Source organism: Culex pipiens, chromosome 1, assembly GCF_016801865.2.
Source record: "Culex pipiens pallens isolate TS chromosome 1, TS_CPP_V2, whole genome shotgun sequence".
NCBI classification, from domain to species: domain Eukaryota; kingdom Metazoa; phylum Arthropoda; class Insecta; order Diptera; family Culicidae; genus Culex; species Culex pipiens.
Window position 1 is genome coordinate 23189198 of NC_068937.1, and position 14824 is coordinate 23204021.

Below are 14824 nucleotides of genomic sequence, written 5' to 3' on the forward strand. Positions count from 1 at the left end.
TCACGGTGGCGGGATTTTTTTTTTTTTTGGTGGGTTGATTTCAACTCCCCGGTGCAGCGATGAAGGTCAATTGGGATAGGATTGATTGGAGCTTGGGAATCTACCATTTGAACAAAATAAATAACTGAATGCGATTCAGTAATCATCACTTCTGCTGAAATTCACCAACGAACGAAAACATGCCGAGAATCTTATGATTTATTGTAAGCACCGTATAAGGCATCAGGTTTCCTATCTCTTTCTAGCATTTTTTTGTCATGCGAAATCTAGCCGGTTTTTTGATTGACCGTTCGATATTCTTGAACTTCTTAAATTTCTTAAATTTCTTGAATTTCTTGAATTGTTTGAATTTCTTGAATTTCTTGATTTTTTTTATTTCTTTAGTTTCTTAAATTTCTAGAATTTCTAGAATTTCTTAAATTTCTTGAATTTCTAGAATTTCTTAAATTTCTTGAATTTTTTAATTTCTTGAATTTCTTGAATGCCTTGAATTTCTTGAATTTCTTGAATTTCTTGAATTTCTTAAATTTCTTGAATTTCTTGAATTTCTTGAATTTCTTGAATTTCTTGAATTTCTTGAATTTCTTGAATCTCTTGAATTTCTTGAATTTCTTGATTTTTTTATTCTTAAATTTTTTGATTTTTTTTATTCTTTTTATTTTTTAATTTTTTTAAATTTCTTGAATTTCTTGAATATCGTGAATTTGTTAAATTTCTTGAATTTCTTGAGTTTCTTGAATTTCTTGAATTTCTTGATTTTTTTGAATTTCTTGAATTTCTTGAATTTCTTGAATTTCTTGAATTTCTTGAATTTCTTGAATTCCTTGAATTTCTTGAATTTCTTGAATTTCTTGAATTTCTTGAATTTCTTGAATTTCTTGAATTTCTTGAATTTCTTGAATTTCTTGAATTTCTTGAATTTCTTGAATTTCTTGAATTTCTTGAATTTCTTGAATTTCTTGAATTTCTTGAATTTCTTGAATTTCTTGAATTTCTTGAATTTCTTGAATTTCTTGAATTTCTTGAATTTCTTGAATTTCTTGAATTTCTTGAATTTCTTGAATTTCTTGAATTTCTTGAACTTCTTGAATTTCTTGAATTTCTTGAATTTCTTGAATTTCTTGAATTTCTTGAATTTCTTGAATTTCTTGAATTTCTTGAATTTCTTGAACTTCTTGAATTTCTTGAATTTCTTGAATTTCTTGAATTTCTTGAATTTCTTGAATTTCTTAAATTTCTTGAATTTCTTGAATTTCTTGAATTTTTTGAATTTCTTGAATTTCTTGAATTTCTTGAATTTCTTGATTTTTTTGAATTTCTTGAATTTCTTGAATTTCTTGAATTTCTTGAATTTCTTGAATTTTTTGAATTTCTTGAATTTCTTGAATTTTTTGAATTTCTTGAATTTCTTGAATTTTTTCGAATTTCTTGAATTTCTTAATTTTTTTGAATTTTTTAAATTTCTTGAATTTTTTGAATTTCTTGAATTTCTTGAATTTCTTGAATTTCTTAAATTTCTTGAATTTCTTGAATTTCTTGAATTTCTTGAATTTCTTGAATTTCTTGAATTTCTTGAATTTCTTGAATTTCTTGAATTTCTTGAATTTCTTGAATTTCTTGAATTTCTTGAATTTCTTGAATTTCTTGAATTTCTTGAATTTCTTGAATTTCTTGAATTTCTTGAATTTTTTGAATTTCTTGAATTTCTTGAATTTCTTGAATTTCTTGAATTTCTTGAATTTCTTGAATTTCTTGAATTTCTTGAATTTCTTGATTTTCTTAAATTTCTTGAATTTCTTTAAATTCTTAAATTTCTTGAAGTTCTTGAATTGCTTGAATTTTATGAATTTTAGTTTGTTTTTTGAATTTCTTAATTTTCTTGAATTTTTGAAATTTCTTGATTTTCTTGAATTTCTTAAGTTTCTTCAATTTTTGGAATTTCTTGTTTTTTTTAATTTCTTGAATTTTTATGAATTTCCTATTTTTTTATTTTTTTTTAATGCGACTTCTAGCTGGTGTTTTTGACTAACCGCCTGATATTTCAGTCAAAATATTTCTCAGGGCTGTGACAGCTCAAGGTCAACCATTGTTTGCAACAGGACACTCTGACAACTGACACTGACACTGACAACTCTGTCACTTTTTTGATTTTATGGGTTATCTGTTCAAAAAGGTCACAGACAATCGGTGCATTCATGTTGATATCACTCATACAACCGAAAATAAATCTTTTCTTTGTACAATTTGTCATGATTCAGCAACACATTGCCAGATACGAATTTGAGCGATAAACAATGCAAAAATGTATCAAAATATTTATTAGTGCCTCTGCCACATTACACCATAACATTAAAAAATATTTTAAAATCAATCACATTGTAGACAACAGTTTTCTGAACCAATTCCATAAAAAAGTATCAGTTTTGGATAAATATTAGCAGAGATATGCCCAATTTCCGAAAATAAATAGTGACTTTCTCCAAAATTTCTTGATTTGATTCCCTTTCACGTGATCGGCACTGCCTATTCTGATATGTTTTGCATTGTTTATTGCTCAAATTCGTATCCGGGCAATGTGTTACTGAATTTTCATGACAAATTGTACAAAGAAAAGATTTATTTTCGGTCGTATCGGGGTTTCCAGCATGGATTTTGGGGGTTATTTCAAAGAAAGCTAAAAATCTGATAAATTCGGCTCGATTTTTTTTAGTGGAGGTCAAATATTGGTCAAATATAGTTGGTTAAATGCACCGATTTTCTGTGACAGATATCCCATAAAATGGAAAAATAATCTTCAAAAAAAAAATGCTCTAGACCCCCCGACGAAATATTTCGGCAGACCCCGCAAAATGTCGGGAAAGAGCCCTTCTTTCACGGTGCCAATTATCAGATATACCCGAATTTTTTATCTTAAGTTTGTTCTACAAAACACACCGTGGCTTTCTCTAGAGAACTTTCTTCACTCGCGAAAGAGATAGAGTAGGCGAGAGAGGAGAAAAAAAGTCGCTCCCGAACATTCAATCAGTAGAGGATTTTTTGTGAATTTCGCCACATAAATTAATTTATTTTGTTTTGTTTACAACCATTTTTCATCTACGAATAGTAACAGGTCATTTTTGGACGTGTGACGTGTTACACCTGCAATTGTAGTAGTGAATTCGATGTTCCGCCGAATAATCCAGATGATGATTTTTTGAGTTTCCTTTTGCCAACTTTTCATGCGCGAGAGAGGAGAGCCATGTTCACTGTTCTATAAGTTCAAAAAACAATCTACCCATATAGTTTTTTATCAAACATCCGGTTCCCACTAAAAGTGTGAAAAGGGGTCCCAGCATCCCAAAATCACTGACTAAATTGTAAATCTGCTCTAAAAACTGATACTCCACCGCGTCATTTTTTACCATCCTAGGCCGTGATCATCATCTCGTTCGACGGATTGACGTGACAGGACCGCCGGGGCGTCGATCCGATCTTGACCCGGCAGTAATCCGATATCTTTGTATTCTCATCAGCCCTCTATTATCGGTTCATTTTTTGTCGTAATTGGACTTTGTGTGTGTGTGTGTGTTTAAGGTTGATCACTTAGGGATCACTTTTCGTTTCATTCATCGCAACTTTCCTCGTTCCCCGTTCTGTGACTTCTTCACCTCCTGTCTTGACGTTGCCCTTCTGGGAAATTCGATCCCGAAGACAATTACACATTTTTATTGTTCCTTTTTATGGTAATTTACCAAGTTGTGGTCACCGAGTGAATCCTTACTACCGACTTGAGTCAGACGCGTTGGGCTACCGGCTCGAAATCGAATTTCTAGGTCATTACTCTCTTTTCTGATGCGAAATGTCACACTGACAGGTGTCAAAATTGGACCTAAAAGGGGTACATTGTTGGGTCCAATTTTCCATTTCAAACAATAACAAATCAAATTTTAACGGACCAAAATGCCCAAATTTGGCGCAAAATCTGTCCAAAGATCGCACCTTGGGGGGTCGCATCCATCAAACCCCATCGTTCCAGAAGGAATAAGATCCGATACTGTCCAAACAACAGCAAAAAAGTTTAAGCTCCACCAACCTTCCTCTTTTTTCGCTTACCTGATTTGATGATCCCAAAGGGTTAGACGACCGGGACCACACCTGAAGTGATCGCTTCGGGGCCGAGATTTGGATCAAAGTGTTGAGGGTTTTTTTCTAGGTCGATCTTATTTCAATATTGTCACCCTACCGGTGTCCCGCGATGATCCGGGCAAGGTGGAGTACAGAAAAGATGAACGGGATTGTAGAGAAAAAAAAAAGTTCCCGCCGAGACATTCATTCATGTAAAATTAATTGAGAGCAGCCGAGAAACTGGAGGCGAGTTTGTGAGAGTGGGAAGTTGGGGTTTGTGGAGTTTGATTCTAGCTTGGAAGATTAACAAATGATTTTCGGAAGAATACAGGCTAAACTCTTTCATGAGATATGGTAGAAATGAAAGTTCAATGAATGATTTTTGGGATTTAGGAAGAAATTTTAATCTCTCTAATACATAAACAAAGTAAACGTCAAACAAAGGTTCTACCTTCTCATTTAAAATCACTCAGTTTTCATCAAAACAAACCTACTCAGAAATGAGTAAACGAGGCATCTGTCACATTTGCGTGAATTTCCCTAAGATCTAAGTAAATTTCTCTCTCGTTGAATTCTTAGAAGGGGGATGCCACACCCTGGGTGATGAATAGAGAGAATGCGTAACGTGATTTTCGAATGATCCCACTTTGTTTACATCTACAAAGTAGGAGGCTGTTCAAGCACAAGCATGACTTTTTTCTTACTGGTAAATGAGCTGTTTTGTAATCAGTAGTATGTGTTTTATTTTGTCTAGTTTTTTAACATTTTTTTCTAGAAAATTATGTGTGTTCAAGTTTCGATTGATTAGAAGAGGTTTTTCTTTTCTTACGGGTGACAAGAACTACGGCGAGAGTGTCATTCTGCGATGTCGCAGATAAATTCCCTGGCTGATTAAAAATCCAATAATATCTCCTGCAGCTCTTTTTGGTCAAGCGAAAAAACATCGCTGATTCTAGCGAAGCTGATCCAACAAACATAGAAGATTTTCACTGAACCAGAAGGATTTCAAACGGAATAAAATAATATAGGTAGCTTCTGTATGGACACAACCGCATCGCTTCCATAAACAACTTCCAAAAATAAATGATGATCTCGCCTTCAACTTTCTTAAGATTTCTTGACTTCAACTCCAGGTCCTCAAAAACCACACATTTTTCATTCTTGCAAAAAAAAACAGTTTTTAATTATCGATAACAATACTCTCTACTTTTAGCGAACAGTATATTGGTTCCACTTTGACAGTTCAAGATTGAGGCCGTTTTGCAAACCACTATTTAGCACCCAGGCCACCCCTATTCCGACCAAAGTAAACTGACAACAGTCGATATTAGCACGGTTGTCACATAAAAGCCCTTAACAAAGGCACCAGCTGTCAAATGGTATCCCACAGGGGGATGCTAACCGGCGGCCATCTTGGAGGCAGAGATCAATTTGACAACGCACACACACACAAACACGCAGACACGTTGCGCTCGAAAACAAAAACAAATCTTCCTTGCTTGTTCGACTCCTTGTTTAGATTTATTGTTCGGTCGTGTTTAGCTACAATGAAGTGCATCGTACCGTCCTGTACCACGGATTTTCACCAAATTCCCGTAGGAATCACGCAACATCGGTTCCCTGTTGACGAAATCCGCCAAGCTCAGTGGTTTGAAGCTATTCTCGCGGCCGAAAAGTGCCATCCAAACGTCCTATCAACGGTCAACTTTAAGCGTGATCGAATTTGTTCGAAGCATTTTCACATCGCATTCTTCTATAAAGTGAACGATCAAATAAGGTTGTACAAACATGCAACGCCATTCGCAGAACCGCAACGGAACAGACCCAACAGGTATGTTAAAAAGCTCAATTGTAAATTGAATTATAACCATATTATAAAATGTACAGCGTCACCGAGGCATCAGTAGCGGCTCGGGCAGTCCCACATCCGTACATCGCTGCCTGCAGACCAGGTGCGGTGAATGCGGGGTCAGCAGCGACAGTTAACAATCAACCAGTTAGCGGCGACCTTCCCGAAACCGATGTTCCAATCGCTGGGCTTTCGGTGGCATTGCACGGCCGTCGAGGTCAACGAGTTCCCGCTAAAACTTTGCCTAACTCAGGCCACGTCGCCGTGTCCGGTGTCAGCTATCGGATTGCTGATCCATCCGTCCGTCCAGCTCAGCCGGTCATCCACCAGAGATTTAATCCCTACGCTACCCGCGTCGTGCATCCAGTGCCTCGTTCGGGCCGCGCCGCTATCCCCGGTACAGGCATTCGGGATGCTGCCATTGGCCATGGGCCATTGGTGCGGATAAACGGCGACCCGGGTCAACAAGCGTTCTGTAACACCGTACTCGGATTGGGTACTGTGAATGACATTCCGAACACACACATCGGCCGTACAAATCAGTATTTTGATGTCTGATTTTCAAGTTTTTCGCAACGGTACATAATGAAAAAATCTTTCGAATTGTGTTGCTGTTGGCAATTTGTGATTTTTATGTTTACCTTTTTTTTTGCTTTTTTCTTTTGATCGATCAAGCAGTGCCTCCGTACACTGAGAATCGACATTACACATTTTTTCAGTTTGTGTTTACACATTTGCATGGGACTTTTGAGTTCAACCAGGATAACACACTTCGTGTTACAGTAGCAATATGTATAATAATGATTTTCAGTGTTCGTTTTCTGAACTTCCAAGATGGCGGAAGACCCCCTAGAGAGTTATCTAAGCCCGCTCTCACGCACACTAGCACACCATTTGTTTTGCTGGCGGGTACAAAATTTAACCTCAATCTTTTTCGTGTACGTATACGCAATACATGCGCACGTGGTAACTCTAGTGAAATTCACTCAAATATGACAGATGTCCCGTTTACTCATTCTTGAGTAGGTTTTGTTTTGACGAAAACTGAGACGTTCAACGAGCAGAGATGTTTTTTTAATATGCCAAAGTCAAAAAAAAACTCAATAGAGATCAAAAGGTCAACCTAACCCTTATTCCCCCTACAATCAAACCAGCCCAGTTTCCCTTGAATGGACACTTTTGGCGCGCTATTTGCGCGCCCTAAGAATGCGATCGATCCGCTGGCATTAAAATCCGATACTCGAGTGTAAAATTACTACCGCACTTGTGTGCGCCACTTGCGCCCTTCTCGATCGCCAAGACCCCTGTCTTCATTATGGGAATAAATCATGGTGACAGAGAGTTCAGGCTAAAAAAAAAAGGCTCAAAGCCCACATACCTGACACACGATAGCGAATCTGTTCCGCATGGACGGGTTTGCGTCAAGGGAGAGTAAGAAAAAAAAGTTACATGCGAAACTATGTAATGAGTCCGTGCAGGTGTTTTTGCGCCCCTTTGGGATGGAGAAGCCCTGCACACGCGCTATGGGAATCTTGAGTTTTTTGAAGAAAAAATATAGTTTTTTTCACAACGGGAAGTTTTTTTTTGAGTTCAGCCCTGCGTTCCACAGATAGTTACCTTTAACCGTCAACAACCTTAGACGTCACAACAAAATCAGGGTTGTACACTTTTGTTTTGACAGATAACTCCGTCTGTCTCAAAAGAGGTCGTCAAGCGGTATTTACCATCGGCCAATGTGGCCAATTGTCTCCTCTTTCGATACGCCCAAAACGGGGACTCCGTATGACACACTTGGTGATCTATTCACGGCAAGAAGTCAACAAAAGGCGTCCATCCATCGGTTCCTTAAAAGCTCTTTTCCGCACAATACTCGGCCCGTCATTACGGACAATAACCGCACTGGAAGTGGTTTCTGCCGCTTAATTCGATCGGACTCTTGAGCCCGTCGACGACGTCGTTCTGGCACGTTTACCGCATGAGGTGATTAATTGCTTCTGATATGAATTATTTGTACAAAACGCCCTGCTGAGGTTCGAGGTCTCTTTCGGGTAGAGCGCAGAGAAGTTTTCGTCAATCTTGTGGCCGGATGGTTGGTCACGTGTTCCCGAAGGGAGACGGCTGTCAAACGACGACACCACCAAGCAGGCCAGGAAGTGGCCGCCGCCGACGGCTTCTTCGTCGCCACAAGTGTGTGTGCTGTGATGAGCTCGCTTCCTGTCAAAAAGGGGATCAACGCAACGCAGTGTGCCACGAGTTGAGGTTAGGTCCTTGATTTTTGCCGGCCAGGAAGGGATGCAATTCCAGTGCGTGCACTGCACGAGCCTGCTTGGATTGGGGTTAGGGATGCGCACGGTGTCAAGTTTGGTTCCACAAACTGCGTTTGACAGGTGCTTACCTCTAGGTGATTCATATTGTGGTTCTATCAGCTCAATAAAAACATGTTTTTCCTGAACATCCCTCACAAAATTCCACTGAACCATCTCAACCTAATCCTTGCATCCTCGTGGTCTTGGTCTTCGGCCGGTCCGGTCCGGGCTTGATGGATGAATGATGATGGTTTCCATTAAATATGAAGCGTTACAATATTTCATTTACAAACCTAATTGAGTGGTCGCCCTTTTCGGGTTCATTTGCCGTGCAAAAACGTGTTCTTCAGCGATGCTGCGACGACGGTTGTCCTCAATATATCAGTGAAGGGGTGTGAAAGCAGCATAATCATAAATTATTCGCCTTACGATATTGCGAGATTCTCTTCGTTGATGGGACCGAGGCACTTCACACAAGTGGAATCTTTTATGCGACGCGTCCATTTATGAAGAATTGATGCAACTTGTTGGTGCAGCAATTCCACCCCTGCGTTTGACAGCTGAAAATAATCTCACCTTAAGGCGCAGATCACCTTGCGCAACGCTGAAGGTGAGGTGACCTGTCAAACGCCGCGCGGTTGCACGGTGAGAAAAAATCAACCCAATTTGAAAAAACTCTTCACATCTGCTGCGGTGGTGAGTTGCGGAGCTGCGGCTTTTGAAGCTCCGGCAGCTTGTTCGAAAATTGCTTAAGTATTATTGACAGAAGATGATTTGGCAAAACTAGCATGTTTACATTAGCTGTGATTTTTTCTTCTTCTCTTCGGATTTTTTGTGTTGTTGTTGCGGCCGTTGAGAGCTCGGCCAACGCCATTGCGGCATTTCATTACAGAGTGATGAGAGGAGATTTTGTTTTCTTCGAACCGTTTTCCTCTTATTACCTGGCTACTCTTGGTTGTGGTGGTGGTGAGTCACACATGTGTAGTGTGTTAATAATTGATTCACAATAAAAGCCAGATAACGTTATTAAATTGAGGCACACACACACACACTTGGGTTTGATAAAAGTAGTTGTGGAGTTAATGAAGATCGATCGGCGCTGATGATGTGTGTGGGAAGAAACGCAGACTTGGAAGTGGATTAAGTTCCGGTACAGAAGGATTGGGGTTGAACGACTGCATGGAGACGGATGGTTGAAGCGAATTTAGGTTTTACGCCGACTCGGTTTGAAGGTTAGAAAGGAGTGCACTGTTTACACGGAGTTCGATGCGGTCGTCGATTTTGTTCGGGGAAATTCGTCGACAATCGACGAAGACCATGTAAACAGTGCACACGAGCTGTCAAATGACGTCACGGTGTAAAACCTAATACCGACGGTAGATTAAAATTTACATCAGAAATGAGTTGAAAAAGATTTTTAAATCGCCTTTTCGAACAGAAAAAAAAATTCAAAGGACATCCATCGCTAACCAAAGTCTGTCACGCGAACTGGCGCGCCCAAACTAGAGTAAGGGAAACCCAAACCGATTAGCTCTCATTCATTTCAAATTAGCCCATCCATGCTTACCAGGGTGTTCGTCACCGCCACCAAACCATATCAAATCATCTCATCGTCTCATCGTCAGCTGTCGAAATTTTGTGTTACCTCGCCGTCCTCATATACATACAGGGCAGAGGGATCTACTTTGGTCCTATTTTTGAGTATTTATGTGTAACCGATTAAGCGTGCAATCTTAGACCTGCATCTGACAGCTTAAAAACGTTACCTTCAAAATTGATTACATTGATTCGTAATTACTATCTGTCAAGGGCAGGGCTGGAATCACACGCTTAAAAAGGTTCAAAACAGTCGATTTTTAAAGAAAACCACAGTCTAATCCAAGACTCGGACCATTAACCCTCACTCCCAGCAAATCCTTTCTCAAAAACCTACAAAACGCGCGTGTGGAACGCGGTCCCGGGAAGTGTGAAGTGCCGCATTACACAGATGGTGGCAAAAAGTGATCATCCCCTGCGTGCCACTTTATCAACCCGGCGTGCAACATAAAAGATGAGGGATTTAGATCCTCCCGAGACAGATAGCGCGGCCCGGAAACCACGGTGGCGGCGGTCGAGGGTGCCTGATTTGCGTGCCGGCAGTGTTGCCCGGTTTTTGGTAAACATTGGGGGTGTTCTTTTGGTTCTGAAAAAGTTTGTTGAAAAATTTCCTAAATGTTGTTTAGATTTGTACTCGATTTGCCAAAAGTTGGCAGCAGTGTTGCCAGATTTATTAAACTACACAAGTTTTTTGTTGAAGTTTCAATGCAAAATTATTCAAACACTTACTAGATTTGTTGATATTTGACAGCAGTGTTGCAAGATCGATGTGTCGGGCACTTAATTTTTAATATCAAAATTCCAACTTTGTTACTAGCAACTAAACATAATCAATAGTATAGAAACTTTCAACCTGACAGCAGTGTTTCCAGAACGAAAACCTTAGATTATCAACAGGCCCTAAAAAGGCTTTTCACTGAAACCCTCAAAAATCCATCAAACGTCACACGCCTTCGAAGCTGCAAGCAGATCCACACTCACCACTCTTTCGATAGTCATCTTCGCTGTCAAGTACCATATACAATCACTCGCATAAAGTGGCACAATTAGGCTCAGATCAACTGCCGCGAATGTCACGCTGGGCCCAGTAGCATAAACAACCCCCGTGCGATGCCATCATCATCGTTCGCCGCGGATTATCGTCTCAGTAGGCGCGCGCGATGACAAATGTTTGAACTGAGACAGGGGTGATTGTTATCAAGAGAGATGAACCAGGCTGAAAATGCTGCGAAACGGTTGGAAAGTTGAGACCAAACAGAAGTCGCAGGTTTCGACTGGTTGGGTTTTATCTTTGCTGGTGAATCTATCTATGTTTTTGATGGGGTGGAATGATTATCTTAGAACATAATCGTGTGTTAAAACTCTTCAAAAACGAAACAGTTGTTTTTAAAAGTCTGAAGAAAGAATAAATTCCACCCCTGCGTTTGACAGCTAAGCTTACCTCCTGTATTGCTTGCGCTGTGCCTTAGTACGCAATCAACACGCACATTTAAAATAACTTAGATTTAAAAAAATAGTTACACTCACTAGTATTTGGCCCTAAATTCATTTCAAGTTGGTGCGGTTTTGACGGATATGGATGTCATAAAAAACATAAATCAAGCATACTTAAATATTCCAACGAACTCTGAATGAAAATTACTCTAAGTCTAAAGCGAATTAGACTCTGAAACAAATAATCATGACTGCTATCTGTCAAAATCAAGCTTGATATCAGCCCTCTGGCATCACTGTAAATGTCTAGAACGTTTGACAGTCACCAAAACCTCGAAGAGCCCACGCATTAGCACACGCAGAAAAATATTTTGTAGTTTCAGCCTGTACGAGGTTTGAACCAACAATATTTTTGTTGAATATAATCAACGCCGATTTTGCGTTGAAACAAACCATGATTTTCTCAATTCCACAAAAATCTTTTGAAGTTTTGAAAAAAAAAGCTTTGACGTTTAACGTTGATTCAACCAAATAATGATTTTAAAATCAACAAAACGTTATGTTGATTCAAATATGCCATATTTTTCTGCGTGTATGTGTGAAGAGCCCATTATAAACAATGCATTGGATAGAGAATGTGCATTAGTATGTGTGAAGAGCCCACCATCAACAAAGCTTTGGATGAAGTAGTATTGGTGTCTTCTGATTGTTTACACAAAATAGGGAAATGGCGGACGCGAAAGAGGTTAACCAAAAATAATATTTTGGTCTAAATTTATTACAAAATTCGGTTTAAATTAGAGCGTCCAATTTCCCGTCCCGGGACAAAATTTTCCGGGAATTCCCGGGATTTCCCGAATTTAAATATTTCCCGTTTCCCGGGAATTTTGTAAATTTCCCGGGAATTCCCGAAATTCCAGCGCAAGTTTCTATTTTCTTAACTTTTTGGTACATTTTTTCAAACCTACAAAAAAAAATTAAAGAAATCAATATTAATTTAATAAAATTCAATTTACTGTTCTTATTGAACTTATCAATTCGACTGAAAATTTCATGTCAAGATTTATTTAAAATGATATTAATTTCTGAAGCATTCATAACTAGGAATATATCTACAGTTTTTTGGAAACATATAAATGACCTTTAAAAAAACTCTAGATATCCCGTTTATTTGTTGGGCAACAAAAATACGATATTATGGAATGAAAATAAACTTTTATAATTTAGTAAGCTTCTTAAACGAACATTTTTGTTATATAGTTTGAAAATAAGGTACCTCTTCCCGTATAGATCAAAGTTGAGTTTTTTTTCCGTTTTGTTTATCATGACCAAATTGGATTAAAATTTAATCTTTATCATTAAATGAGGATGAGGATTTTTGCTAGAAGAATTAGGTTAATTTGTTTAAAAGTGTTCGAGAAATCATAGTTAAAAGTTGAAAATTTATAGAGCACTAGAGTTACCAAGTTTTTTTTTTAGAGTTACCAAGGGCATAAATATTAAATTACTTAACTACTTTTTTTGCTATGAAAATTCTTTTAACCGAAGTCATTTATTAGGACGAATTATTAAAAAAAGGTAAATTAAATGTTTATCTATTTATTCGTCAGCTCAAACCAGTAAGATTTATTCTGGATAAAAAATATGCCATGAAATAAATATTTTCTATATTATACATGATATATTTCATTTCAACCAAATTATCTAAATTATTCTTTATCATATTCTCTCAAACTGGTCACCGAGACGTATTTAAAAGCAATTTTATCGTTTTGGAGCATGGATTCATTTTACTCACTTTCCAAACACTGTGATTAAAAAAATAATACCTTGCTACTTCTTATCAAAACAAAATACTAATATTTTTTTTATATTTTGAATGAATTGAAAGACAGCTTATATATATATTTAGAAAATTTATATTTTTCCTTGAAGTTGTATGGTTTTTACAAGCAGCCAAGGCATTAATTGAACCTAATAGTTAGTTTGACCATTAAAGTTGCTATTCTGTACAATTTTGTTGCAAAATATTAATCAAAAACCAGGATCAGAACAATTTTTGATTAATTTCAAATTTCCCGGGAATTCCCGGGATTTCCCGGAAAATTTGTTGAACATTTCCCGTTTCCCGGGAATTTTGTAACCCCGGGAAATTGGACGCTCTAGTTAAATGGTCACGCGAGTGGTCCTGTTTATCTAGGGCAGATTTCCGGAAATATAATGTGTGTGTATGAGGCCGGAGTCGAAGGAGCTCTTGAATCGGATGGCGGGATGAGCAGTCGGAGAAGCAGAAGTAGTTTTAACCAATTTAAAGCACAGATCCGATTCGACCGGGAAAATCTTGGGACCGGGGATCGACAATTTCTTGGAATCCACTTGGAAGTAACATTCCTTGAAGAGCCCTGGACATGCAGCAAGTGTAACATGTGAAAAAGAACATAATTTAAAAAAACGTCTCTGCACTTTGTTTATTTTTCCAAATCTTACAGTAGACACCGTGGTTTTCTTCTTTGTTTTCTTGATGTTCGTCATCGAATATTTTGGTTTCATAAACATGGCGGCAGTGACAGAGGGCTGGTTGATATTGATTGTTTTCTCTTGATAAGATGTTTACTCCCAGCACAGACTTAAACAAGTCAAGCAAAACATTGTAATAGGGCCGAAGCCAAAGTGTAAACAAAGAGTCTATCCTGCTCACGTCAGTTGATGTTTACATTTTTTTTTCTTAACTTATTTTTATTAGGTCCTTTTAGGTGCTGTGACCAGGTTGGGACCGAAGATCAGTATAACAATATATAATAACAAAAAAAAAACTCTTTAAATTCCATACTTGGAGATCATGTAACTGACGAGGGTTACTTGGTCCAAGCGGGTCTTGCAGGTCTTGAACCTGCCGATGTACTCGGAGAAAATCCCCCACAGCTCAGCCGAACTGTAGAGTACCTCCCCGGCTTCCTTCTCCGTGGCTCCACCGTCTCGGGGGCCACCTTGGCTGCTTCCTGCGGGACGAGGGCGATCCTTGGATTTTCCGTCCGGAACTGCGCCCGGCAACGGAGGGAACTCCGCCGGCGTAAACGCCGGAACTGCTGGACTCTGCTTCTCCGCCTTCCTTGCCGGCGGTTTCGGATTCGACGCCTGCTGGCGCCTCCGGATGAAGTCCGCACGCTTAGGGCAGCTGCGGTCCGTGGCTTCGTGGGCTCCAGAGCAGTTGGCACACCGCTTCGGCTCGGCTTCTTGGACTTTGCACTCGTCCGTCTTGTGGGGACCCCCACAGTTGTTGCACCTGCCTTTCAGGTGACAGTTCCTGGTTCCATGACCCAGCTGCAAGCAGTTCCTGCACTGGGTCACGTTCGGCCGCTTGTTCCGGTAGGCCTCCCACCGGATGATAGTGCTTGCCACAACTTTCATTGCAGAGAGCTTCTTCAGATTGGTGTATCCCTTGGGGAAGACCACAATGTACGGAGTTTCGTCCACGGTGGACTTTTCCTTCCGCTTGATGGTATGCACCTCCAGCGCGTCCAGCTTGAGATCCCTC

The 14824-nt window shown here is 39.0% G+C and overlaps 2 protein-coding genes across 2 annotated transcripts in view; one reads left to right on the forward strand and one right to left on the reverse strand.

Annotated features, from left to right (window-relative positions):
- LOC120420200 (TATA element modulatory factor) overlaps positions 1-14824 on the reverse strand; it is a 140487-nt gene that overhangs the window by 10718 nt on the left and 114945 nt on the right. The gene's annotated exons all lie outside the window — the stretch shown is intronic.
- LOC120431574 (uncharacterized) lies at positions 5567-6464 on the forward strand. The gene is made up of 2 exons (XM_039596685.2): positions 5567-5935; positions 5992-6464. Exon 2 carries the CDS (start codon positions 6066-6068, stop codon positions 6399-6401), a length of 336 nt encoding a protein of 111 aa, XP_039452619.1. The 5' UTR covers positions 5567-5935; positions 5992-6065; the 3' UTR covers positions 6402-6464.